The sequence below is a fragment of the Corylus avellana genome, chromosome 9 (genome assembly GCF_965113065.1).
Source record: "Corylus avellana chromosome 9, dhCorAvel1.hap1.2, whole genome shotgun sequence".
Classification (NCBI taxonomy): Eukaryota; Viridiplantae; Streptophyta; class Magnoliopsida; order Fagales; family Betulaceae; genus Corylus; species Corylus avellana.
The window spans coordinates 1,410,685-1,436,957 of record NC_142498.1 but is presented as its reverse complement, the minus strand read 5'-3'; the positions used below and the strand labels follow the sequence as shown (position 1 = coordinate 1,436,957).

The following is a 26,273-nucleotide window of genomic DNA, read 5'->3' as shown; positions in this document are numbered from 1 at the left end:
ACAAAAGGCATAAGACAAATATTTTAACAAACATAGCCTAAGACTTCCAATTGAAAGAGAGGTTCTCAAAATAAAACAAAAGTAATGATAAGAGATTTACATCATTTGCTCATCAAACAATTAACTCCTTCATTCATACAACCAAAGAATATATTTTTTTATTATGTAATTGGCCCCAAAGAAATTTCGAATATAACCAAAAGAATATTGAAGCAGTAAACTCGGGGCACTAGCTGAATTTCAATACAAGAAATCAAAGCACTATACAAGCTGACATAGGTGTGTTTGTATCGTGTAGTATTAAGGATAGTAATTCGTGTAGTATTAAGGATCCAGCACTACCATCCGATAGTTACAGTCCATTTGAGTGCTCTTCTGAATGAAACAACCTACGAGAACTAGAACCAGTAAATGATGGTAAGTAGGATGACCTGCTAGCACTATAATTTGTTAAGCGTAGAGAGGATGAAGAAAATTCGGGGGTTTTTGGCAATCCATTTGTAGTATCAGCACCCAATCTTAAGTTTGAACTTTGGGGCAAAACATCGGATTCAACCTCCTCGAGTATCTGCAAATAACAAGAGATAGTTCAAGCTTTTCAACAGGATGAGAAAAAGAAATATTATTTAATAGACTGCTATATGATTGGGATGACGTGGTAGTGAAAATTAATTCTTGATTTTTCTTTTGACAAGCCCTTGTTGATTCAAATGTTAATTTTTACTACCACATCATTTTAAATGTATGACAGTCGTATAAATAGCATTACTCGACGAGAAATAACAAAACCCATAATGTCCAACAGAAGTAACCAAAGTTCATATGGTAAGGCTAAATATGATTCAAAAGGAGTCATTCTGTGAAGGACATGAAGAGAGAAGATGGAACCTATACAACCAACTGAAGCTGTTTCAGATCAGTTATGTTGATTAGGTTTCCATGATATAACTGAAAACTTTCTTTCTGGGAATTGGGCCCATTAAAACATAAGCTAAAGGGAGACCCAAGTTACAATTAATATTCGTACTATTAAAAACGCTGGCTACCTGAATAGCATTTTGCAAAACATCGTATAGTTGATGGGTCTGTTTTCTTTTTATAACAACCTCGTCAGGCTCCTGAAATAGCTCTTCAAAGAGGTTCTCTCTGCATGATTACCAGTAAATATATGCTCAAAGTTTGCTCTCAACACTTATATTCAATGATTCTAAATGATGTTCTAATAAAGTAGCACAAAAGTCAAAGATGTTCAGTTTCAAAACAATCCATTGTTTCATGATTAGCAAGCCTAAAAATAAGATGAATCCGGGGATTCTGGAGGATAGGTAGTCCTCACAAGTACAGTTTCTTTCATGTGTCAAGAGTGCTTACACAATTTAGGCTATTATTGACTGGTTCTCATATCTTCGAAGTCCCAACACCGCTGAATTTTCTTATGACTAGAAGTTTCGATTACTATAACGCTACCATAATGAAAACCAGAGTCTATATAACAATCTCAATTGATATATGATCTCAAATGTTTCATGAACTTTAATATCTCACATTTCAAGAGACCTACTTTTAAGAACTATTTCAAGTGCTTATACTTAAAAAGAACTAGTCATAACAATCAAGTAATAAGGAACTAATCGAAAGACTGGCTATCTTCTTGGAACACAATGGATCATTTATGCATATATTTATTGCACAAAGTGGGATCTACAACAATGCATGCTAATCAAAATACAGTGCAACAGTTAGCTGAACAAACAGAAAAGTAGATCGCTTATCAAACATACTAGATATTTTGTCATTATTTCTAGGATAATTTCATGAATTAAAGTTCTGATTTTTTTTTTTTTTTTAGATAATAAAAGGTTAAAATTTTAAGCCCAACAAAATATAGAAAATTTTAAGAATTCAAATCCAATAGGACCAACAACAAGATAATAATAAAATGAAGAAATAAACAAAAGACCCAAGTCTCCCTCAGTTAAACACATACCTGTACAGTTTTTTTATAAAGGCACTATGAAGGTTCCTTTTTGTATGATTCACCTAGAGGACATTAACAACAACATAAACATTTAAAGGGACTGGACCAGGTGTCAAAAAGAAAGGATCAAGGAAATAACCCAAATATAAAGCAGAACAAAAGGACAAGGACAAAGAGGGCAGAGGCCTTACCAGAAAGTGCATTATAGCTTTTGGAACTAAGTCTTGAATGTTCTTTCTGACAATGTCATAGTAAGACCGCAAGAGTAATTTCGTTGCAATTATTATAACTTCATCATGCTCAGTCACTTCAAGTGGTCTTAAGGTGGATGGGGGCTGGAATCAGTGGCAGAGGGAAGAGAATGACAAAAATTGGAAAATGAGGAAATAGATAATAAATAACAAATTACTGATTCATAAATAAACATCTGTGAACCACACTATTACCTCACTCAACTGGATTGTAGAGGGTTTCTGCTCCATGAATGAAACAGTTTCACTAAGAGATCTGCTAGCTTGACTCTCTCCAGATGATACCCTGCTGCCAAATATTGATTTGATTCCCCAATTCTTCGTGGCATTGTAACCTCCTACATTGCACTAGTATATTACTGCTCATGTGATCAATGACCATAGCAACTACAATGAGCAAGTCTAAAATGCTGATGCAGAAAATTTCATAAACATCCATATGTACACAACATAAAAATGCTTATCAGTTTCAGAAAATTTCAGCAACTTCTGTGGATTTCACAGAAACATATCCTCCATCCGACTAATAAATAAAAATATTTTTTCTTTATAAGATATTTGAAACTTTTTATCACTTATCCTTCCGCAAATTATGAAAGGTAGAAAAGGTTATCTGGTACCAAAATTCAACTAATACATTTTGAATACCAAAAAGCAAGCTATTGACAACATTAACAATGAAGGGAACATAACTTTTGCCACGCTAAAATGCTGATGCAGTCAAAACGGTATCTACACATCCAAAGCACATCCCCTTTGTCTCGTGTAGGATTGAATCAAGCCACATCTCAATTGTTTCTTGTAGCTTCTATTTTCATCTTATAATTAGTTGGCAAGATAACCTAAGAGCCACCCCAAACCAATGTTGGCTCGAAGGGTCATCTGCAACATCCTCTCTAAACTTTAAAGTTAAGCAGTCAACCCCTAAATAATGGCATTAGTTACAATGTTCCCCAGTCGTTAATATTTATCCAATTCTTGTCGCATGTAATCTTAATTTCCATATGCTTATCACATGAATCATGAAGGAAAAAAAATAAAAATAAAATAAAAGACTATCCTTCGTTTGTTTATTTACAGTTGGTTGATGAAAATATATAACTAAAGGGTTCTTTCATTTCTTTTATTTTTCTCTCATTTTTTCCTTTTTGGTTTTCTTTATCACTGGATAAGCACATGAAATTAATGATTTAAGTATAACAAAATTGGAGATACTTTAACGGTAAAGTGACATTGCAACTAACACAAAACTATAGGAGGCAGACTGCTCAAATTTAGAGTTGGGGAGACACTGCAACTGACCTCATCATTTAGGGTGAGAAAATAAAATTGGCCGTTACAAAAATACATTGAAATTTGTTATTGTTGAAGATACGTAGCTAATATGATTTGATTTCCTTTCCATACACATTCTCATTTATTGTAATTCCACATTAGTGTGTGTGGCTTCTCTGTATAAACAAGTGTAGATGTATCATTGAGGAATTGAGAAATAACAAGAATTCTTCCTTCTTATCTTCCATCAGTTATGCACGTGGCTTACTCCATATGAATATATGGAGTATAATGCACATATACTCCATCAGAAGATTATTATATGCTAGCATGCATGATAAGCACATGCACATAACATGTCACACTCTCAAAATCAGATTTTGCAGCATAGGTCACCATAAACAGTGATTATTTACCTATACTATCCCAAACCAAAAGTACTATTCTTGCACCAATATAATTACCATACCATCGGTTTTCCTGATCAAACATGAGGTTTTTTTCTTCTTATTATTGATATGAATATCTATCTTATTAACATTGGCTAGATGGTTTTCTTATTAAAAAAAATGAATATCTTATTAACAAAGAAAGAAATCCCAAGCAAAAGTAGAAAGATGAAGAAATTCTCTAAAGAATTAGATATAGAGATACAACAAAATTACACTCCTTTTTTAATGGTAAATTACACACACAGTAGAACTTGAACCCATGAATTCTCCCCCCACCCCACTCTTAAAAGAGAAGGAAGTGCCATTTGAATTAGAGTATACCAAACTACAAAATTATGCATGCTAACTATCTTACAAGTAACGAATGATAACCAAACTTAGAAAAATATCAAGGTAAAAAAGAATTTACCAGATGGTACAGGTCTCTCGTTATTTGAAGGAGGGTGACTTCCCTGCTAAAAGCAAAGCAAAAGTTAGATGAAAGGACATAATTGAAAGCAAAATGAATAACCCAAGGAGTTAAAGTATGATTTAAATAGTGGGAGAAAAAGCCCATTACTGTGGCAATAGTCAAAACCAAGTGTTATAGCCAATAATGTCATCAGACCAATAGATACAGCCACATGAATAGCTTTAAGAAACCAAATTATCACTGAAATGTTATCTTTTTTTTGATAAGTAATAATGATATATATCAAAAGCGCAGAGGGGCGCAACCCACATACACATGAAGTATAAAAAGAAAGCGCCTAAGAGGGAGATAAGTGAAATAGGAAATCAGTGAAACTAATCCCTATAGGAGCTAGCCAAGCGGCCGTCCAAGAGTACAAAATAAAGAAGAAAAGATGAGTCAATTCCTCTATAGTTCTAGTAGAATTCTCAAAACATCTAGCATTTCTTTCATTCCAAATACACCACATAAGATAGAGGGATCATCTTCCACACTACCACGCTTTGTAAACGACCTCCCGACCACCAGCAATCGAATAAGTCCCTCACCCTGCAAGGCATGACCCAATGCAACCCAAACCGATCAAAAATAGTATGCCAAAGAACACTTGCGATCTCATAGTAGAGAAGAAAATGATCGACTGACTCTCTATTCTTCTAGCACATACAACACTACTCCACTACCACTAGGTTCCTCTTCTGCAGAGTGTTGTGAGTCAAAATTTTGCCTAGGGCCGCGGTCCACCCAAAAAAAGCCACTCGCAAAGGCATCTTAGTACGCCAAATACTCTTCCAAAGAAACACCTCATGGTCAAAATTGGACAAGGCCTTGAAGAGCGACTTAACCTCAAACTTGCCCTTCTTAGACGATGACTAGGGAATTCGATCCATAGTACCTATGGATATCTTGCAAGAGTACAACCGATCAAAGAAAGGAGAAATCAAATCCATCTCCCAATCCTGTACGGGCCGCACAAAGATGACATTCCACTCGACAGCCCCATTCCTCCAAATAAAGTTATCCTTCACCCAAGCTTCTTTATGTCTAGCGATACTGAACAAGGACGGGAAGGCATGCTTCAAAGAGGTTTCCCCACACCAAATATCATGCCAGAAACGAACTTTCGAACCCACCCCCACCTCAAACTGTATACCTTTGGCAAAAAAGTTCCAACCTTGTCGAATATGCTTCCATAAGCCCAAACCATGGGAAGCCGAAACCTCCTTCGTGCACCACCCACCATCCTGGTCTTCATACTTAGCTTTGATAATCTTATACCAACGAGTCTCACCCTCATTCGCATATCTCTAAAGCCATTTACCCAAGAGAGTTTGATTAAACTGATGCAACTTTTGAATGCCAAGCCCACCGTATCGTAGGGGACGACATACTTGATTCCAATTTATAAGATGTAGCTTAGACTCGTCTCCCATCCCTCTCCATAAGAAATCTCTTTGGACTTTCTCAAGCCTTTTAGCTACACTCATAGGAATCGGAAACAGAGACAAAAAGTAAGTCGGAAGATTAGTCAGCGTACTCTTAATGAGAGTTAAACGACCTCCTTTAGAGAGATACATTCTCTTCCAACTTGCCATCCGACGCTCCATCTTTTCGATCACATCATTCTACATAACCGTATCCTTATACGCCGCCCCAAGAGGGAGACCCAAATACTTCATTGGCAAATAGGCAACACTACACCCAAGGATATTAGCTAAAACCCTAATGTTCTCCACTTCACCAATAGCCACAATTTTAGACTTTCCAAGATTCACTCTCAAACCCAAAACAGCTTCAAAACATAAGAGAATGAGACGCACATACCGGATTTGCTCGATAGATGCTTCACAAAAAATCAGAGTATCATCAGCAAATAAAGAGTGAGAAACCACCAACTCCGATAATACCCTATTTCCCACTGAGAAGTTAGTCAAAAGGCCTTGGTCAACCGTCGCATTCACCATCTTACTCGATGCCTCTATAACAAGCACAAAAAGTAACGGAGAAAGAGGATCCCCTTGCCGAATTCCCCTTAAGCTGTTAAAGAAGCCTTCCGGAGAACCATTCACAAGATAGAAAATCTTACCGACGTAATACACCACTCTATCCAAGCCCTCCACCTCTCGCCAAAGCCACACCTATGCGGCAAATACAAAACAAAGTCCCAATTCACATGGTCGTAAGCCTTTTCCAAGTCCAATTTGCAAAGAACACCTGGCACCCCTGACTTCATGCGACTATCCACACATTCATTTGCAATGAGAACAGAGTCTAGGATTTGATGACCCCCGATAAAAGCATTTTGAGAGCAGGATATGACCTTACCCAACACAATTCTCATCCTATTGGCAAGAACCTTAGAAACAATTTTGTACACCCCTCCCACCAAGCTAATGGGCCGAAAGTCCTTCATCTCCACCGCATCTGCCTTTTTCGGAATCAAGGAAATAAAAGTTGCATTCAAGCTCTTCACCAACTAGCGTCTACGATGGAACTCAGCAAAAACCCCCATAACATCATGTTTAACAACACCCCAACAGGCTTGAAAAAAAGCCATGGAGAAGCCATCTGGACCCGGAGCCTTATCACCATCCATGCCTTTAACCACCTCCCATACCTCATTTTCCTCAAAATCTCTTTCTAACCACCTATTATCCTCCTCATCAATGGACAAAAAAGGCTGGTTATCCATTCTAGGTCGTCAAGTACTTTGTTCCGAGTATAAGCTTTGATAATATTGCACAATGTAATCTTTTACCTCAATTGGATCATCGGATAATACGCCATTAATACGAAGCACTTCCGCATGATTATACCTGCGATGAGAGTTAGCCATCTTATGAAAGAAACGAGTATTTCGGTCCCCCTCCTTAAGCCACAAAGCTCTCGATTTTTGGCGCCAATGAATTTCTTAACACAACAAGGTATTCTCCAGATCTTTCACCATATCCACCTTTCGAACCTTCTCCTCCTGAGCTAAGCCTCTCACCTCTGCCAACTCATCCAACTCCTGAATACCTCCCAACAACTTCTTCTTCCTCCCAATGTCCCCAAACACCTCCTCATTCCACTTTTTCAAATCCAATTTAAGGGATTTCAATTTCTTAGCTAACACAAAACTAGGTAAACCCTCAAACGAATAAGACCCCCACCAAGAACTAACCTTGTCAACAAAACCTTCAGCTTTAAGCCACATATTTTCAAATTTAAAACACTTATTATCTCCGCAAGGAGCCCCACAGTCCAATAATAAAGAGAAGTGATCGGAGGGCAGGCGTTGAAGTTTTCTTTGTGACAATGCAGGGTAGTGATCTTCCCAATTCGAGGATAGCAAGAATTGGTCAATTCTAGACCAGCTCTCATTTTCTTGGTTATTAGACCAAGTAAATTGACCCCCCATCATCGGAATGTCCACCAAGTTGTTCTCTGAGATGAAATTCGAGAAATCCATCATGCCAGAGGAATAATAAGAAACACTAGAACGCTCACTAGGAAACTGTACAATATTAAAATCCCATCCAAGACACCAAGGAACCTCCCACACATTCATCAAACCAGCCAGCTCTTCCCAAAGGGCCCTTCTCTCCACACCCTCATTCAGACCATACACCCCTCCAAATGCCTACACCCAGTTATCCTCCACATTTTGAAAAGAGCATGCCAAGGAGAAATGCCCCACATACTCCTCCTTACACTCCACCACCCTCCTATCCCACATCAATAACAACCCGGGGCAAACCATTAGACCCTTTAAACTTCCAACCCACATGTTGACCTCCCCAAAGACTATGAACCACCTCTCGGGAGATAACCTTCATCTTAGTCTCAATCAAACAAACTATATCTACTTTCCACTCTTTCAAGAGGCCCCTAATACACAACCTTTTTTTTGAGGGCATTCAACCCTCTCACATTCCATACTACAATGTTAAGCTTCATGGTCCACCAATGCGCCCCTCTCACAATCCTTGAGCTCCTTAAATCCTGTGGGAGCAGGAACATAGGCAGAAATGCCTCCCAAATCAGAATCAAACTGCAATCTAGAAGCTTCAATAGAATTGAACAAAATCGCCAACTCCCCTTCTTCCCCTCATCAGTTACACCAATTTTAGGACAAAAATTGAGACAATTTTCAACTACCCAGCTGGAAGAAATCATCTTTGGCCCTAACTCCTTCAACCCAACTGTTTCTGAGATACTTTCCTCTTCCATACTTGAACCACGCCCAATGGGCTCCATCGCCAGCATACGTTCCACTCTTACCTGTCCATCAAGAAGCAGCAGAACCAGACTTGCCTCCCCCTGACAGACCTTCTGCGAACAACCCCCCGCTGCCATTCCAGTGTTCCGACGAGAGGAGATCTCCATCAGAACCAGATCTATGGCCGAGCCCATACCTTCCCCAGCATCTCCGGTCTCCACAGGACAAGTCCGCGGACTCTGAGGATTTTCCGGCGAAAATTGCGTCTCCGGCACCCTCTGAATAGATTCCGGCTTCGTCCCAAGGATCCCTTTCCCTTGCCCACAAGCTGAAACTGAAACTTCTAACGGGCCCACCAAAGCAACGTCCCATTTTTGCGGCCCAATCTTCCTCCTCCTATATGTCAACAGATCTTTGCCCTTGCCGGTGGACTAAGCCTCAATCACCGGATTAAAAGAAACCCTGTTGCTTGGCTTCTCTCCGGCCATAGACCCATCACACCCCATGCAGAATTGCTAATAACCTTCGTGGGTATTCCTCCTGCCGCTAACCCAGCCCCCCCTCCCCCTGATAGAACCCTTTCGGCCAACACCGATGAGTTTTCCGACCTTGCCATGTGAGGTCTCGAGTCTTTCGAATTTTTCTCAGCCTCCTCCGTTGACGCCACCTCAGCTGAAAGAAAAACTCCTTTTGGTCCAGCTCGAACTGGGCTACTGCCATAGCCCACGCTTGAGCCCAAAACTCCTTTGAGCTTAAAAACCACTCTCTTCTTCACCTTCATCCTATTATTGGGCTTTGTACCTTTTCCCCCTAGCCCACACGTCTCCTTCCCTTTCAGAGCTAATTTCTGCTGGCCTATTGCTTCCTTATCTCCCTGCCCAAGCCTACTAACCTCCATCTGATTGATCACCATGTCTAACTTTGTCAGCCCCACGTCACACTCCCATTCCAGACGTCTCAACGACTCCCTAACATTGAGGAGCTCGAGACTTACATCAGAGTAGGTCAGCCCAGCATGGTTCCCCTCTCCCTCCTGTCCCTTCAAGTGTTCAGAGACTGACATTGAAGCATGCTGCACTGTCGGCGTTGAGTTACGACTTGCTGGAGCTCTTAACGACGCCCCCACGCAACCTCCGTCCCTCAAACTTTGCCTTCCAGACTCTACCAGACCTTGATCAGACCTCGCCGGATAAAACGACTTCATCAGAACCACCCCAGATACATCATGAGCCCTTGCCGAAGCATGGGTCTTCGTCGGTACCAACGCTTTCTTGCCATACTCTTGGACTTGCTGTTCCATGTAACCAAAATCACCTTTCGGCCCCCTTGTCACCCTAACAATCGGTTCTTGGTAGGAATTGCAACATTCCTTGGTTGACTTCGATGACATTCTTAGTGTCTCCGCATAGCTCTTTCTTTCCTTAACCTCCTTATCTCTCTTTTCTTCCCTGAATACTCGATGCTCACTGACCACTCAAGACTCATGGAGAGAAGAGTTTGCCACTCGCATTTCCTCGATGAAACGATCCTGCCCAAACCCACGACGTCCTTCTGGAATGATGATCGAGCCGCACTTCCTTCTTCCATCAAATTCTTCCATCGTTAGAAAAAGTCCATTCCTATTAGAGCATTTATGAGCTATTATTCTAGGATACCCAGCTCTGGATTGATCCCAAAAGACATCTGAATTATCCACTGCCACCAAATCCTCCACTATTCGCACCATCCAAGCTAGCTCATCTTTCTTCATGAAAATGGACCTTTTGATCCTATTACTCCTCTCAAAAATCCTTACCCTAGATGCCCCTACCTTAATCAAAACCTCAAACTCCTTGGACTCCACCGACCACCTTCTCGAACCAGCCATGACACAGCCTAAAACTAGCACAAAACAGCTCTCACGCGCCCCCCACGCGCCGACACAGGCAGGAGTGGAAAGAGAGAGAGACAATTTCAATTATAACAGCGCCTTCAACTTGAACCATAGAAAGTCTCAAGCTGAAATGTTCTCTGTGCCACTTGATATGTATAAACGTGGAAGAAAGCTAGATTGATTGCCCCTACTTCATTAGCTGTTTAAATTTCTTACTCATTATTTTTCCATGATTTTTTGGGAAACTTTCTGAACATTTTTGTCATGTATCCTTGTCTCTTAACAGAAACTGATTTGTATCTCCCATACTTATTTGAATGATATTAAACCAATAGCTAGTACAATACTAATAATTTGAACCACACAAAACAGAGGCAATCAAAACAATCACTATAATTTTGATTACCATAACGTGACAAAGGAAAGGAGATTGTGACATTCATCATTTCACTATAATTTTTAGAACTTTCCAAATTTTGGAGAATGCTATGTTTGATAATAGGTTTCAGGTACATAGATCAAGCTCAGTTCATATCCACCATGCCTCTTCATACCAATATAAGTAATCTATCATAAGTATAAACTGATAAACATAACATGTTTGGGCTTGCGTGACATGGAGAGCAATAAAAAGTTGGTTAGACATGCAGTAAACATACCAGTGTTGTTAAAGATGATTCAAGGGTGCTCTGGGCAGGGCAAGGTGCCTGTAAAGCCTTAAGGCAAGCCGCCCTCACTGAGGTGTTCATTTTAGAACTTAGGCAAGTGCCTTTTATGAAGTCCCGGCACTTGAGAAGAGCACCCGTAAAATTTCTATACTTTTAAAATGTAACCATGTCAACTTGGCTATTTTGTTTTTATTTACGTGATTAAAAAAAAAAAAAAAAATTGATGAGCTAGGAATCAATCATAGTAAGAAAGCTGGGCTACGAAGGTCCATTCAAGTCCAACCCCTCACCCCCCCCCCCCCCCCCCCCCAACCTCTCTCTCTTTCAATTCCTTCAGCTTCTTTGAGTAGAGTGTTTTCAAGACCTACATGTTTCTCTCTAGGGATTTTCCATTTTTTTTCTTTTTTTTTTTTTTTTTTTTTAGTTCTACTCTGACTCTCTAATTTTTTTTTACTTTTAAATTATTTTTTTCTCAAAAGGTACACAATAGCCCAGATTATCTGCATTTTTACTCTATAAGACATATAAACTGTGCATTGGCTACCTTTTTTTTTATTTATTTTTTTAACTTCTATCAAATTAGAATTTTGTTTTTTTCTTTTTTTTCCTAGTTTTTGTTTGATTTTAAAAATCTTTAGTTTAATGCAGAATCTCTTAACACCTTTTTTCTGTTAACAAAAAAAAAATGTAACAAAATACCCTATCTTTTCTTCATTTCATTCTCTAAAACATATACAAGCTTCAATAAATATAAGTTTTCGAGATACAACTGAATTAGATAGGACTTCATTAGTTTTATAATTTGGTTCATTATATTTGTACAATGTTTAGAAATTGGCATCTTACTGCACTCAAGTGAGTGCCATTTCTACCAGCACCACAGACAATACAAGGACGTGGTGCCTAGAGGTTATGCTTAGCCTCTAACAATAATGCAAGGCATATTGGATACAAATATTCTTGTCAAGGTGGATCAAAAAGAATATTCCAGTGTTGGGATTAAGCAAAGGACAGTATAGAGACCAGTGGAGGTATGAGCAAATAATAAAGACGTTTCAGCACAGTATTTTCTTCAGTATATTTAAAAAATAAAAAATAAATTAATTAAAAAATTAAAAAATATATATATATATATTCTTCTCCTTTCCCTTGGATTAGAAATCCATTTACAAGAAAGCTAATCTAAATCTTAAAGAAAGACCTCAACCTAGGAGCATGTTAGAGTCATTCCCACCCAACTGAAATACTTCTTGGCCTTGTATATTTGCTCCCTCCACTCTCTCCTTGTGACTATACACATCTTTTTGGCTAACTTTCCTACTCTTCCCCCCACCCCCCCTCCCTTTTTAAATTGTCTACTGTGAAAATGATAATATACCTGGTTAGGCAAAATGCCATTCACAACCAACTTAGGGAGAGCAGCTCGTAATTTCTGGCCCCTCCCTGACGTGGGTACCCTTTCACCATCAATATCGCCCTGAATAATATAAACAAACTGTTTTCAAGGTAATATGGGCAAACACTATGTGTTAGGGCTGTCAATGGGTTCAATCATAGAGTCAAAGTGGTGCAAAATTTGAATATGCAATTGATTCAGATCTGTTAATACAAGTTCAAATAGATCATGAATTCCAAAGTGTCTTGCTGGTTCTCAACTCACATCATGCCATATTCACACTGAATTTATGCATTGACAAGCATATACCATGGTTTTTAATCTTAATTCTGTCAGCTACCTTCAAACTATATATTTGTTCCACAAAGTGGAGGCAGATACCTGTGATGATTTAAACTCTTGCTTAGCAAGCTCAACAGCTTTGGTCCCGCCTAAGAAATTTGGATTTGCAGAATTTATATAATCCATCTGAAAGAAATAAGTTTGTATATCAGCAGTGAACCATGTCAGCATTTGTGTGTCAGAATTGATGTCACTGAAAACGGGACATTTTTGGATCAATAGAAAGATTGCCATTTAGTATGAAACTTCAGTGTAACTAAAGCACAATCACTTATTATGTGGGAACCAAGAAAGCAAATGAATCTATCACTTTCATTCCAGAAGCATTAAGTGAACAAAGCAGCAGAATCAAAGCCATCAAATGCTCTAATGAAATTATTTGATGAATAGAATTCAGGACAGCAAACAGCATACAGAGAATTTTGTATTATCTAAGCACAATTGTTTCTTTTTAACAAATATGATTTCAACAGCATTGAGTGATAGAAGCATGAAATTTTCAAAGCTACTGGAAGCTGAAAGAATAATATAACTTTTTCAGTGACTCTTGATGCTTGATCTCAGGAAACAAGTTCCTCAACTCTTTGCTATGCTATTGAGTAGCCAAGTGATGCAGGACAACAAACAATGGAGAAGAAAGTTTGAAGAGTGGGAAGAGAAGTAAAAGAGAAGAAGAAGAAGAAGTGCGGAAGAGAGAAGAAATCAGGAGGGGAAGACAACAACAGTCGATATTTTCTTTATTTAATCAAAAACTAATTATCAGAGTACAATATTATGCTTAAATAGACTAGTAATTAACCCCAACCCTAATTTCCCTTGGGCTGATAGCCCACTAAAATAACATAACGTCCAACTAAATTAAAAGAATCCAAAGTCTAAATGACACAACACTGAAAAATAAAATATCATAACAATAAAATGCAACATAATCAAAAGTGCCAAAAGTAAAATCTCTAGCTCTCGAGGTTGGTCGTCCTCCGAGATTAGGACCCAAATGCACATGCAGTCACTGGCATGTATCAAGTGTCCCCATCAACAACACCATGGTTTTATTTCTATTAAAAGCAAGATAAAAGTTCTTGCTTTCTTTTTTGATAAGAAATCACAAATTCATTAAAAAGCTTAAAGGTGCAACCCATATACACAGTAAGTATACAAGAGAGACACCTAGCTAGAAGCACGAAAAAAAAACACATAAGTTCAAAATATTAAAATCAAAAGCTGCAGCCCGATAAAAAAGTCTTAAAGAATAAAGCTTTTAATTCCACCAAAGTCTTTTCACGGCCTCAAAGCTCCGATAGTTTCTTTCCCTTTAAAGACACTACATAAGGCAAGACGGAATCATCTTCCAAACAACATCAAATTGAAACCTACCACTAAGAACTCTCCAACAAGCAAAAAGATCTACCACCCGATAAGGCATACATAACCAAACCAACCCTACACTACTGAAGATAGTATTCCAAAGAGCATTAACAATCTCACAATGGAGTAAAAAATGATCCACTGACTACCCATTCTTCTTGCACATGCATGTCCACTCACCCACAATAACATATCGTTTCCATAGATTGTCCATGGTGAGGATCTTTCCTAATGCGGCCGACCAAGTAAAGAACAACACTCTCAAGGGAACCTTATACCCCTCCAAGGGAAAGGAATACTATCATGGGGAATAAGAACATTGTAGAATGAGCTAACGTCAAACAAGCCTCTCTTGGAAGGTACCCAGTGACAAATACAAAGATTTTAACACCAAACAAACCCTTGAAATTCCTGACCACTTTCTAAAAGATATTACTATATATCATATCAGATTTCAATTGAATTCCAAGATATTGTGCGCCTACGTTAATGTCAACTATGACAGATGCAACATGAAGTTAGTTGTTTTATCTATAAATGATTTTGAGTCTGCTTTGCCTTTTTATTCAATAACTAAAGCATTAGAAAGAACTAATTGAGCAGAGATGTCAGATAACCTCCATCTCAATAAGATTCTCTATCATTCTCTCAGCAGGTATTACACCATCACGCAAAAACTTCCCCATGACTTCATCCATACGCCTTCTCAAGAGTGGAAACCTTTGCAATTCAGTTGTCTCACAAGCACGGCTCATCTGCAGTGGAAAAAAAAAACAATATGTTACATCTTGAAATTCATCACAAAATTAACACAACTGGAACTCATAAGAGGATAGCAAACATAAGCTGTGTAAATCACCTTCATCAGTTCATCATAAACAAATTGAACACACTGATGGCCAGGGTCTAACAGCCGTGCGATTTGTCTTCTGACCAAAGCTTCAAATGGAACCTTAAACACCAATGCCAGAATTTACCATCCAATCACCAAAGGGAAATGCAAAACAAATACACCATATTTAATCATCATGATTCTCACTTCTGGCACAAACAAAGAATTTCTCAGACCAGTCGCATTTTGAATAGCCGTTCGGATGTCATCATCATTCAGATCGTCACAAGGGTCCACTTCCTACAAATACTCTGAGGTAGTTAGCAGCTAATGTGATGGTTAAAAGTTGTCACAAATAACCTTTCAGCAGACAAATGAACAACTAGATAACGTTTAACACCAGCTACAGATATAATTCAATAACAGTAATCTAGTGACACTCATGATATAATGATTTATTTTAATCTTAGAGCATCCATAACCGAGAGAACAGGATTAAGCAGAACGAAGCAATGGAGATTTGAATTTACATGGCTACAGGGTAGCACATGTCAGAGAATAAAACTTTTGTACAGATAACAACCAGCACTAAAAATAATTGATGTGCTTGAATTAATCGTGCACCTCCAAGCTCTTTACAAAAATTGACTGAAAAATATATTGAATCCTGGCTCCGCCTGACAATTCTTTAGTTGACAGCTCCTGACTTTTCCCATCCACCATGGCAGAAAAGGCTGTTAGTGATGAAAGAGAAGCCCAAAGGGATATCAGCTATAGCAGCAAACCCATAAAAAGTAGCCAAGTACTACTTGAATTTTACAGATTTGCACGAAGAACTTAAGATTACAAGTCCAGAGAAGACAGAAAACCATAAGCAAACAAGTGAACATTTGCATCAATGCTTAGATACAGGATTTCTAAGGTTTCCTTTTATTTTAAAACATTTTACACACTAACTGGATTATTCATCACAAATAGAACGGAACTAGAAGAAAGCAGCTGATAAATCTACAACAATACTAATGATCAAAATAGCATACATCTTGTGTTTTGTCACATCAAAGCAAAAGAACTCACTTGGTCTACAACTAAAGTAGTTTGGTTTGGTCATCTTTCAGGATTCTCAAAATCCTAAGAGGATCTTTTGCATTCCCTTGTTTGTCAAGGAAATCCAGGTGCCTGTAGGCATCAGAATCCCATAAAATCTCACTTCAGTTAGAATATGGATTCCCTTGCAAGAGTTGGATATCTTACATTCCCAAGGCTTAGGCTATTGCAGACATCCACCAAATACATAACGTAGCAAGAGATTTGAATTATGATGAAGGTACTATGAATTGAAGGTAACTGAACCAAAAGACGGGCATGGGGAGAATGGTACACGATGGCTTTAGATTTTCCCTCTTTCTTTTTTTTTGGGGAGGGGGGCCAGCGGGGCGGATAAGTAAATGTTTATATTAAAGAAGAAAGGAAGGGTGTCACCCAAGTACATGGGTAGTTTACAAGAGAGAGAAATAGCTATAGAGATAATGATATAATGACCATGAATTATCTCATGAACCTAAAACAAATTATCATATTCTTTTTTTATTAAGTAAAGCAAATTTTATTAGAATCGTAAGGGGCAAAACAAATTATCATATTCATGACAGGAAAACTTACTTTATACCCTAACATTCCCTTAGAATCCATGGTCCAAATATTCCCCAGCCCATAACAATAGTGTGAAGTTCAAATATTTTTCCAACTTATAACAGCCAATAGCAATGTATTAGGCTTAAAAAATACATAAATTAACCCATTGAAAGTAACGATTAAAAAAAACTAAAAAGTTCAAAAACACAAATCAAGTAAATGAACACAAAGTAGGCACTCTACAGATAGACATGCACTAACAATTTAGATAAGTTAGTTTTTTTTTTTTTTAATAAATAGAAAATTCATTAAAAACCAAAAGGTGCACCAAAGTACACAGGAAATAGACACACACACACATACACACAAAAAAAAAAAAAAAAGATCGAACAGAAAAAAGAAAAATAATTAAACAATTTAGATAAGTTAGTGAAAATACTTAATGATTATCATAGCAAGAAAGTTCTTACCTTCACAATATCTTGTCAAAATGTTCAACAGAATCACTCCTTGCTCCCCCTAGTTAATGGCACATGAATAAGAAAAAAAAAACTTAGACAGAATAGAGACAGAAAATTACAGAACTAGCAATCTTCCTTTTCAACACACACCCAACCAAAATAAAAAATAATAATAAATAAAAGTGAATGTGAGTGCACATCTCCATATGCAAAACAAGGGGTAAACACGTACAGATATGAGATAGTCCACGACTTAAAAGCCAAGAGATATTACCAGACAAATGAGACACACAAAGTATTAGTTGCAAGGCAATAACAACTATTACTTACCCAGATCTTCTAAAGTAGTTCCTTCTAAGAGCACAAATAGACAGTTGCCAGCAGATGCCAGACTATAAATCTAAATATGGAATTTTGTCACTACTTCTTTTTCTGATCCCACGAAGAAGTCCAAGTGACTTAATGTATGTAAGCAAGTAGCAAAATTTACAAGGTCCCAAAAGGAATAACAGTATGCAGTACAGGAAATAGTATATCACCAGTTCCCCAAACTTTCCAAATTACATTATAAGCACCGGAGACTACTAAAAATATTCTAACAACTTGTATATTTTATATTGCTAACTCACTCTAGATTCCATAGCTTCTCCAAATGTTCTCAGATCTTTGATGACACCAACCATAAAAGAATTGAGCTCAGCCTTCAAATCTGGGAGAACCGTTCTGATATGGTGCTCCAGAATCTGAATAGGAAACAAACAACATCAAAAATGACCAATCAAAAGAACAAAAGGAAAATAATGAAGAGCAAGTAATCTGAATGGGAAAACAAAATCAATCAAAATAACAAAAGATACAAAAACATAATAAAGAGCATGAAATTGTCCAAATCACAAATGGACAATCACTAACATTTCAGTTTCCTTTACCCCCACATTTTTTTTTTTTTTTTTGATAAGTTCCATTACTTCCACATCCGACAAGTTGAACAAGTACAAAGCAAAGAATTTTCATCATATAATTCATCTCACACATGCATCATGCATGATATGCATTAAGTGATCTATATGCAAAGAAAGGCACTCAGCTTTTTCTTGTCTGTGTCATACATGGACCTTTTACATTTGTCGTAAGCCAAATGAAATTACGCTTGTTATTAACCCCTAATTAATAAAATATGCAACAATTACCAGAAACACATAAGCTTAACTCAGAAACTCAGTATAATCATTTGTAAGCGACAAATGCTAATATCCAGACTGAAGAAAGGGGTGCAAACCAACCTGATTCAGCTTCCTTGCTAACTGGGGAATGCCGCAATGATCCAATAGACCACGATATACCTTTCACATGTATGGCATTTAACAAATGCAAAATATTCAAAATCACCTCAAACGAAAATCATCAGTGAAGTCAAAATTATCATTTAAAAAAGTGAAGTTACAGGATGATCACGAAAGAATCGCTCCTCGTAAGTAAGAGCGTTTGCAATGCTCCGGTTTTTATTGATGTCCTGTGACACAATAACAAAAATTGATATGACTCACTAGTAATAGCCACAGCAAAACAAAACATTCACGATAAAAAAGCTAATTAGTAATGGCTTTTCAATATAGTAAGCAGAACGAACACTAAAGATTCACATTACACATTGCTAACAAAAACTTCCAGTTTCACCAAAGCAAACGAGATACCTTCTAGACTCTTCATGTGTATAGTGCACAAGAAAATTTTTTGAAAAAGGGAAGGGTGATCTAGACATTACCTCTGAGCATCTCAAAGTACCCTCAGAAAAGAGACTAAAACAGGGTTCACCTCCTCTACAGTTTTGGCTCGGTTAAATGCAATATAGTCAGGCAGATATTGCTGCAACATCCTGATTATAACTAGCTGAGGACCTGGCATTTGATTGGCCCACTTTAATAGGTTAAAGATACCAATGGCTTCAGCTGTCCAATTGTTGATCAAAGAAAGAAAAAGAAAAATCTTCACCAGAGGCCCTATTGGTAAAGGTGACCCTTAGATGGAATATTGTTTTGTATAAGATATGAGCTTAGTCACGATGACTCAGTAGCTTTTCAAAGGGACCAAAAAATCCATGCCGCCACAAAATATTCAGCAGCAAACATTAGCCACATATAGTACCACACCATTTGCTTTCACGAATGATCAAAGCTACAACATGATGGCCCTATAAAAAGATCTTAAAAAATGAAATAAAGGAAGGAGTTTTTAAGTTCCAGGTTTACTTATCAAAAAAAAAAAAAAAGAGTTTTTAAGTTCCAGGCATTTAGTTTTCATAACCTCTTTTCAAAACCTTCTTAAAACATACGAACCAAAGACAAAGAATAGAGCTGTAGAGGCAAAATAATCCAACCATGCCATTTAATGCCAAGTTGAGAGTAAGGCCTTTTTCGATGGTCATTGAACTTCAAAGAATCAAATTGTGCTGCAGCTTAAATCATGCTACCATTCAAGTGATTTCTTAATTATGGAACCCCTTGCCCCTTTCCCAAAACAATCAAAGAAACTTTTTTTTCACATGAGGAATGACAACAGCCAGACAGTTGGTCACAATGCAAATAGATCATACAAATCTTGCAAAATGAGTTTATAACAATTTATACCTCCTGGCTGCGATTGACAACACCAACATAGCCGAGGCGAAGTGGAATAACATTTCCAAGCAGAAATTTACGGGCATCAGTACCCCTGTCCATTATATCAAGCTACAGACGATACAGAATTACAATATTATACTGCTACTTTAGCATATTAACATACTGGTAACTATGAAAATATCCTTCTTACTCTTGAGGGCAAGAAACACACACCTTGGTGATTACACCAATTGTCCTAGAACCTGTTAATGCAGTTATGTCAGCATTTGACCACATCAGGTATCAAAGAGTAGAACCAAATGCATACGTTTATACGCAGATGAGTACATTTTATTCAAGAAATAAAACAACTCAAAAAGAGAGATAAATCCATTGTCATACCAGTTGGATCAGCTTCTCTAGCCATCTGAAGCGCATCAGAAGTTGCCAAATCAGAATTTGCAGGACTAACTGCCAAAATAATACAGTTTTCTTGCCTGATATGTGCCATTATCATCTTCCTAATCCTGGCTTCAATGTCACTGGGTTGATCACCCACAGGAACCTTGGTAATACCAGGTAGATCAACAAGGACCATATTAAGGACATTTGGAGAGGAAATCTTTAAGCGAATTTCTTTATCTGAAACCCCTTTGTTATACCCAACTTCCCTGTCGGTCTCCGCCTGCACTAAGCATAGACAAAGCTCACCAAATATTTTTTTTTTAAACTACAAAACGGAATTAATATAGGCATATCTCTTCGTAATTGTTATGTTAATTCCCATTTCAAAGTTAGATAATTTTCTCAATACTTAAATAAAAGGCTTTCGGCAATGCAGCCCAGGCTCAATAGCACCAAGGCTTCAATAAACTGAAATCTATTATCTAATTTCCCGAAGGCTAAAATAGAAAATGGTGAATTTAATCACATAACCATTTCAAACTTGGACAAATTATCGTCTATCTCTAAAAATCTAAGCTGATAAGAATTACTGAATCAGTGAATTTAATTACAAACTACATGACTCCACTTGAAAATCACCTGGATTTCTTGGCGAATCTTGGAGAAATCGTAGAAGCGTTTGCCGGGCAAGTGTCGGAACTCACCCCACTCCGCTACTCCATCTTCGTCGGGCCTGCGAGGGAGGTTCTCGAGCATCAAGACGAGCGGTCGGCGGGTGCAGATGTCGCAGCCGCGGGGGAGGAAGTCGCGTCCCACCAGCGCCTCGAGCACGCTAGACTTACCGCTGCTCTGGCTGCCCACCACGGCCACCTGCGGCAGCGAAATCTGGGCCAGCTGGCCCCGCACCGGCGTCAGAATGTCTTGGAGCTTGTTGACGATAGGGATCACCGACGACCCGATCGTCGGCGGCGGCGCCGGAGTTCTTGGATTGGCACCAAGAAAGTCATCCGCTGTTCTCGCTTCTTCACCCATTGGTCTTAAAGCCAAAAGAAAGACAACAGAATCCAAGGGTTTTATGATTTACAAAAAGGGGTTTTGTGGGGTTTCGACCGTTGTGGAAAGGTTCTTGGAGGGGAAGAAGTGAGCTTGGAAGTTGGGGGAGAGGTTTTATAGTTGACAGCTTTCCAAACGGCGATGTTGCGTAGAGCCGGTGGTAATCACTTTGTGAGACCAACGGTAGACTCTTTGAGACTTGGGCCTCTCGTGGTCTGTGGCTGGGACCCGTGGGCATCCGAACTGGTTTGAAAATTTTCAAACGTGCTGCACGTGGGATCCGAATTCGTATAATTAGCTTTTCAATTTGCACCTAAATTCGAATAACTTTACAAACAGGAGATAAACTCCGCATTTATTCCGGCGAGACATTGCAATCTCAATAATAAATTGATAGGGTAGATTAATCAAATTAAAAAATTAAAAAGATATTACAAATTAGATGGTAATTTGAGAGTATAAATATAATTCTATGAGTAAATAAGCGGTTAGTGTTAACAGTTATTGGCAACCGTAACCGCCTAGGCGGTTAGTGGTCTGCTAACCGCCGGTTAACCATCTAACAATTAGTAACTCTAATAAGTAGTTTCTATGGTAATACCATAATATCGTTTATAGATTTTTATAGATATTTAAAATTTTAAATACAAAAACAGCATCATTTCATATATATAGGCGGTTAGCAGTTAATAGTCAGTGCAATTAACGGTTATTAACCGCCCAACTTTTCATCCCTATATCCTCAACAAAAAAAAAAAAAAAAAAAAAAATTGATCAATCTTTCAATTCAAGAACTAACAATAATTTACAATTGAGTAATTACTGGTTACTCCATAAAAATACCGTGCTTAATACAAGAAGGGTAACTGTTTTTGGTCGGAAATTAGGAATATAACAACTCTAATGTGGCGGGGAAAATAGCTACACCTCACCTGGCCTACTTCGATGTAGTTTTTGTATTTTAATTTCCACCTTTTTTTTTTCTTTTTTTTGGGTGAAATCTACTTCGTGATACATAAATAATAACTATAAAAAAAATAAATTAAAATAAATAAATAAAAAGCCTCAAAACTTGAGCCATCTCTTCTCTTTTTCTCCGCTGGCAACTGCATTTGATGCAGATGCATGAGTTGCCTCAGCCTGTGCTAAAGCTTTGCGAGTCTCGTTTAACTTTCTCATGGCAGCTTCGTAAACCACCTTCTCCTTCCTGTTTCTATTAACCATTTCCTCAAGCTTCTCCACTCGCATCCTCAGGTCCTTCACTTCATCATCATAAGCAATCAAATCTCGCCTGTCTACTTTCTTCCCCTCTCCAGAACCTTTATTCTGCGGCTGCTTCTTTCCCGACCCCACACCATTTAAAGCTTCACCATGCATTGCGAGTTGGCTATTAATAAGACTAAAAACATCTGGCCTCGATTCTTCTTCCTCCTTTGCTGCCCGAGCCAATGCTGCGAATTTCTTATCTCGTTTTCTCTTACCACCTCTGCTCCGCTTCTTCCCTTGGTTCTTCTCGTTGGTCTCTTCGCCTTCGCAAGTTTCAAGAGCATGATCAAGAGATTGCTTCGGTGGCAGGACCTTCACAAGAATGGGATTCAACATTCCCTGCCCAGATGCTCCTAAACCCATCCCTTCACGATAACCCATATTGGCCATCATCTTGGAAGCTATGCCACGGGTGTGATTTTCCCACTTAGCAAATATGGTAGTTTCTGTCTGTATGCCTCTCTGTTGGCTGGTGCTTTTGAGAAATCCTATACCCTGTGAACCGTCTTCTTCATTGTCGCTACAATCAGATTGTTCTGAGCTGGAATCACTCTCCTCTTCATGCCTCACTTGAGCATATTCAGATAATGCGATTGCATCCGCTCCAAGCTTTGCAGAACTTCCATCCTCTCGAAAAACAACTTGTCCTACTCCAATTTTGTCATCCCATGATTCAAGTTCAGCTTCCCTCCAAATGCCAAATTTACTATCTGATACTGCCCAAATACTGGAACCCACTAGTGATTGCTTCCAAATTGTTGGGATGTACTTCTTCAAGGAGGACAATGGGACATCAATGCCTGCACACATACAAATCGATATGGGCTCTAAGCTGCTGCTGCATGACCAAATGATAAACAACACTAAGGGTAATAAATTAATAATAGCATTGTAGTCATTGTATGATGCATACAGAAGCAGCACTTTTCTTAGTTGCATATTAGATGTAACACGGAAAAATCAAACTATGTATCCTTTGATTAAGAAAAAAAAAACTATATAATATGTTATAATAACTCATTAAGAAACATCAAAACCAACATTGCCATATGCAGTTGCCAGCACTTCTATCACAGTCACCACATTTCTCTTCTGTCGGAAACAGACTCATCAAACAAATCTCTTAATCTCCTATATTGAAGCAAAATCAAGACCAAGAATATTTCTTCGATTTTCTAGGTTAAATCATAATGATATTTATCGTTCTTTGCTACCTGCATTTCTAATATATAGGCAGACTATATCATCCCATTCATCTCATTAGCTTGCTTTGCCATGAATGGTAATAACAGTGCACGCATGAGATTAGTGAGACTTTTCAAAATGAATTGCAGGATTCCTGGTCCAGATAATATAAACAATTAACATACCATGTGATGAGCGGCAGTTAGAACCAAATCGACATCGTTGCTGTAGAAAAAACTTGCACATCTGCACAAATACCATGGGGTTTCAATCAATAGTATATGTGGATTGAATTTCATTAGTTGTAGCACTAATTTGAGCACGCAATCGAGCAAACTACATAGATTAAAACAAAATCTAGGAGATATTTTTTTCTCAAAATTAAAAGAGAAATATACAATTTTGATACAGCCACGCAGGAAAACAGATGATAAAACAACTGTACATACCAACATATTTTCAGATGTTGGAGTGAGGAAAGAAATCTTTGCAGAATCAGAACCATCCAACTCAATGATTCGACCAGTATACCAACGGCCATCACTGTGACGGAATCGACATTTTGATCCAACTGAGTAGCTTTGCTCCTCCAGCGGTTCCAGTTCAACATCTGCTGGATCAAGAGGCTCTACTTTAACATCCTCAGCTGTATCATTGGAACCAAATAGCACTGAATCAGCTTCTTGTAGTAATCGTGCACGCTTCAGGTGAAACAGCCCTTCCTCTGCATCTTTTATTGCCTGAACAAGCTCCTCATGAACCTGAGACAATATAACAGCAGAGTCTAGCAAGTTGTAGGATCCACAATGATATTACACCTAACCTTAATTTTCCAAGACTTATTGCAGTTGAAAATCATAAATGCATAGATACACCTGCGAGTGTCTCTATGCATGTGTGTTTTTGCAATAAATGACGGACTTAACAACCAAATTTATCTTTATATTACCTATAATAAGTCTTGGTTAATTGATCTAAGACTATTATATCATTCTCTTTCATTTTATGAAAGGAATGTACAACAACTGCAACAGAAGTTACACAATTTTTTTGATAAAGGGAACCATAAAGTCAAAAGTTGTGAAAAACAGAAAGAAGCTCTGATCTTTCTTCAATGATTAGCATTAGCTGATATAAGGATCACTTGCATCTTTAGCGAGTAATTTAATTGTAGAAAATTTGTATGTTTATGAATTATGATGCTCTAAGCTCGGAGTTCATGCCCTTCTCCAAAACAGGATCCGTGGGAACCATAGACATTGGATAATATGAGAAATACATGCAGAAACAAGAATCCATAAAAGACTCAAAAAATCAACAGGGGGAAACAGTATTTACTCATTAAGGGAACATACAGAAGCTCTGCCATGATGAGAATGACGCAAAAGACAATTTATGGGGGCTACAATTTATATGCGCTTAGTAAGTCTTCCATTAAACACAAACAGGCATATTTCCAGAGTGTTTCTATAACATTTCAGTCCCACATTGGGAATATAAATAATCCAATTCTGCCACTAATCTATAAAATTAGAAAAATTGAAGTCGCGCAAACCATATTGTCGTGTTTGTCACAGTTAATTCGATTCTATAATTTTCTTTAATCCCGGTGAACGGAAAACCTAAGAAGATAAGATCCAAATTTCCATTCGTAACAAAACGATACCGTTTTCTTCTGTATGAAGAGAGGACGTACCGAGAGAAGTTCGGGATTGGCGGGGTCAGAGGCTAGGGCTTGTCTCAGAATGGCAAGTGAGTCTCTTTGCTCTTCCAATTGAAGCTCCAGCTGGTTCTCTAGAAGTCTCTCTTCCTCGCTCGCCATTTTCGCTCCACGTTTCGGTCCCCAGAGAGAGGTAGAAGATCGATTAAGGCATGTTTTGTTTATTACCTTAGACCACTAGCACAGTTTTTCAACCATTTTTTCTCAATTTAGAAAATAAAATTACTTTGGATTTTCTATAAAAATAAAAATAAAAAATAGATTTTCTTATTTTTTCTTATATGAATTAAATATTATTTTTTTTATCATTGCAACTAATGAAAGAGGAAAGGAAATTGTTGAGACATGTAAATGAGAGAGAATAATTTGTTTATAATTTAATGGGTAAAGTCCAAAGACCCCCCTCAAACTATCACCTAATTGACAATGTTCCTCCAAACTTTTAATTGTGACAATATCCCCTCCAAACTACCAAAACATTGTCAATGTCCCCCCCAAGACTAGCAATAAGACAAAAATACCCCTATAGATTTCTCAATAAGACGAAAATACCCCTATAAATTCAAAAAAAAATTGATTTTTTTAAAAAACGAAAAATTTTAATTTAAAAATAATATTTAAACAAAAATTTTTATTTTATTTTTTTTTAAAACGGAAATTTTTATTTAAAATATATATATATATATATATATATATATATATATATATATATAGTTTTAAAAAACAAAAAATTTCATTTTATTATTAAACGAAAATTTTATCTTTTTTAAACGTAAATTTTTATTTAAATAAAATTATAAAAAATAAATAAAAATAAAAATAAAACGAAAATTTTCAGTTTTTATAAAAAAAATCGATTTTTTT

General features: G+C 37.6%; 2 protein-coding genes across 7 annotated transcripts; both read right to left on the bottom strand.

The window, feature by feature from the left end:
• Positions 1-71: 71 nt before the first annotated feature.
• LOC132190560 (dynamin-related protein 3A) lies at positions 72-21,501 on the bottom strand. 6 transcript variants are annotated; one of them, XM_059605587.2, is made up of 20 exons: positions 20,825-21,501; positions 20,183-20,465; positions 20,015-20,043; positions 19,808-19,909; positions 18,625-18,693; positions 18,464-18,523; positions 17,810-17,923; positions 17,190-17,238; positions 15,709-15,818; positions 15,292-15,384; positions 15,112-15,204; positions 14,870-15,007; positions 12,927-13,013; positions 12,528-12,644; positions 4,366-4,411; positions 2,425-2,567; positions 2,170-2,313; positions 1,988-2,040; positions 1,047-1,146; positions 72-568 (listed from the first exon to the last, which is right to left on the bottom strand). In XM_059605587.2, exons 1-20 carry the CDS (start codon positions 21,215-21,217, stop codon positions 353-355), a joined length of 2,439 nt encoding a protein of 812 aa, XP_059461570.2. In that variant the 5' UTR covers positions 21,218-21,501; the 3' UTR covers positions 72-352. The 6 variants fall into 6 exon arrangements, with proteins under 6 accessions (XP_059461570.2, XP_059461571.2, XP_059461572.2 ...); XM_059605588.2 differs by having other exon boundaries at positions 4,366-4,408; XM_059605589.2 differs by having other exon boundaries at positions 12,528-12,626; positions 20,825-21,500.
• A 499-nt stretch (positions 21,502-22,000) lies between these two features.
• On the bottom strand, positions 22,001-25,563 carry LOC132189401 (zinc finger (CCCH-type) family protein / D111/G-patch domain-containing protein). The gene is made up of 4 exons (XM_059604138.2): positions 25,386-25,563; positions 24,139-24,450; positions 23,875-23,935; positions 22,001-23,304 (listed from the first exon to the last, which is right to left on the bottom strand). The coding sequence occupies exons 1-4, from the start codon at positions 25,509-25,511 to the stop codon at positions 22,304-22,306; spliced, it is 1,500 nt and encodes a 499-aa protein (XP_059460121.2). The 5' UTR covers positions 25,512-25,563; the 3' UTR covers positions 22,001-22,303.
• Positions 25,564-26,273: the final 710 nt, after the last annotated feature.

Bases quoted from the DNA above. Each gene is read 5' to 3' on its own strand.
- LOC132190560 (XM_059605587.2), bottom strand. From the start codon at position 21,217: ATGGGTGAAGAAGCGAGAACAGCGGATGACTTTCTTGGTGCCAATCCA. The intron at 19,910-20,014 runs GTGTGTGTTTCT...TATCGTCTGTAG, and splicing joins CAATTGGTGTAATCACCAAG to CTTGATATAATGGACAGGGG. The intron at 15,385-15,708 runs GTGCACGATTAA...GAGTATTTGTAG, and splicing joins TTTTTGTAAAGAGCTTGGAG to GAAGTGGACCCTTGTGACGA.
- LOC132189401 (XM_059604138.2), bottom strand. From the start codon at position 25,511: ATGGCGAGCGAGGAAGAGAGACTTCTAGAGAACCAGCTGGAGCTTCAA. The intron at 24,451-25,385 runs GTACGTCCTCTC...ATATTGTCTCAG, and splicing joins CCAATCCCGAACTTCTCTCG to GTTCATGAGGAGCTTGTTCA. The intron at 23,936-24,138 runs GTATGTACAGTT...GTATTTGTGCAG, and splicing joins CAACATCTGAAAATATGTTG to ATGTGCAAGTTTTTTCTACA.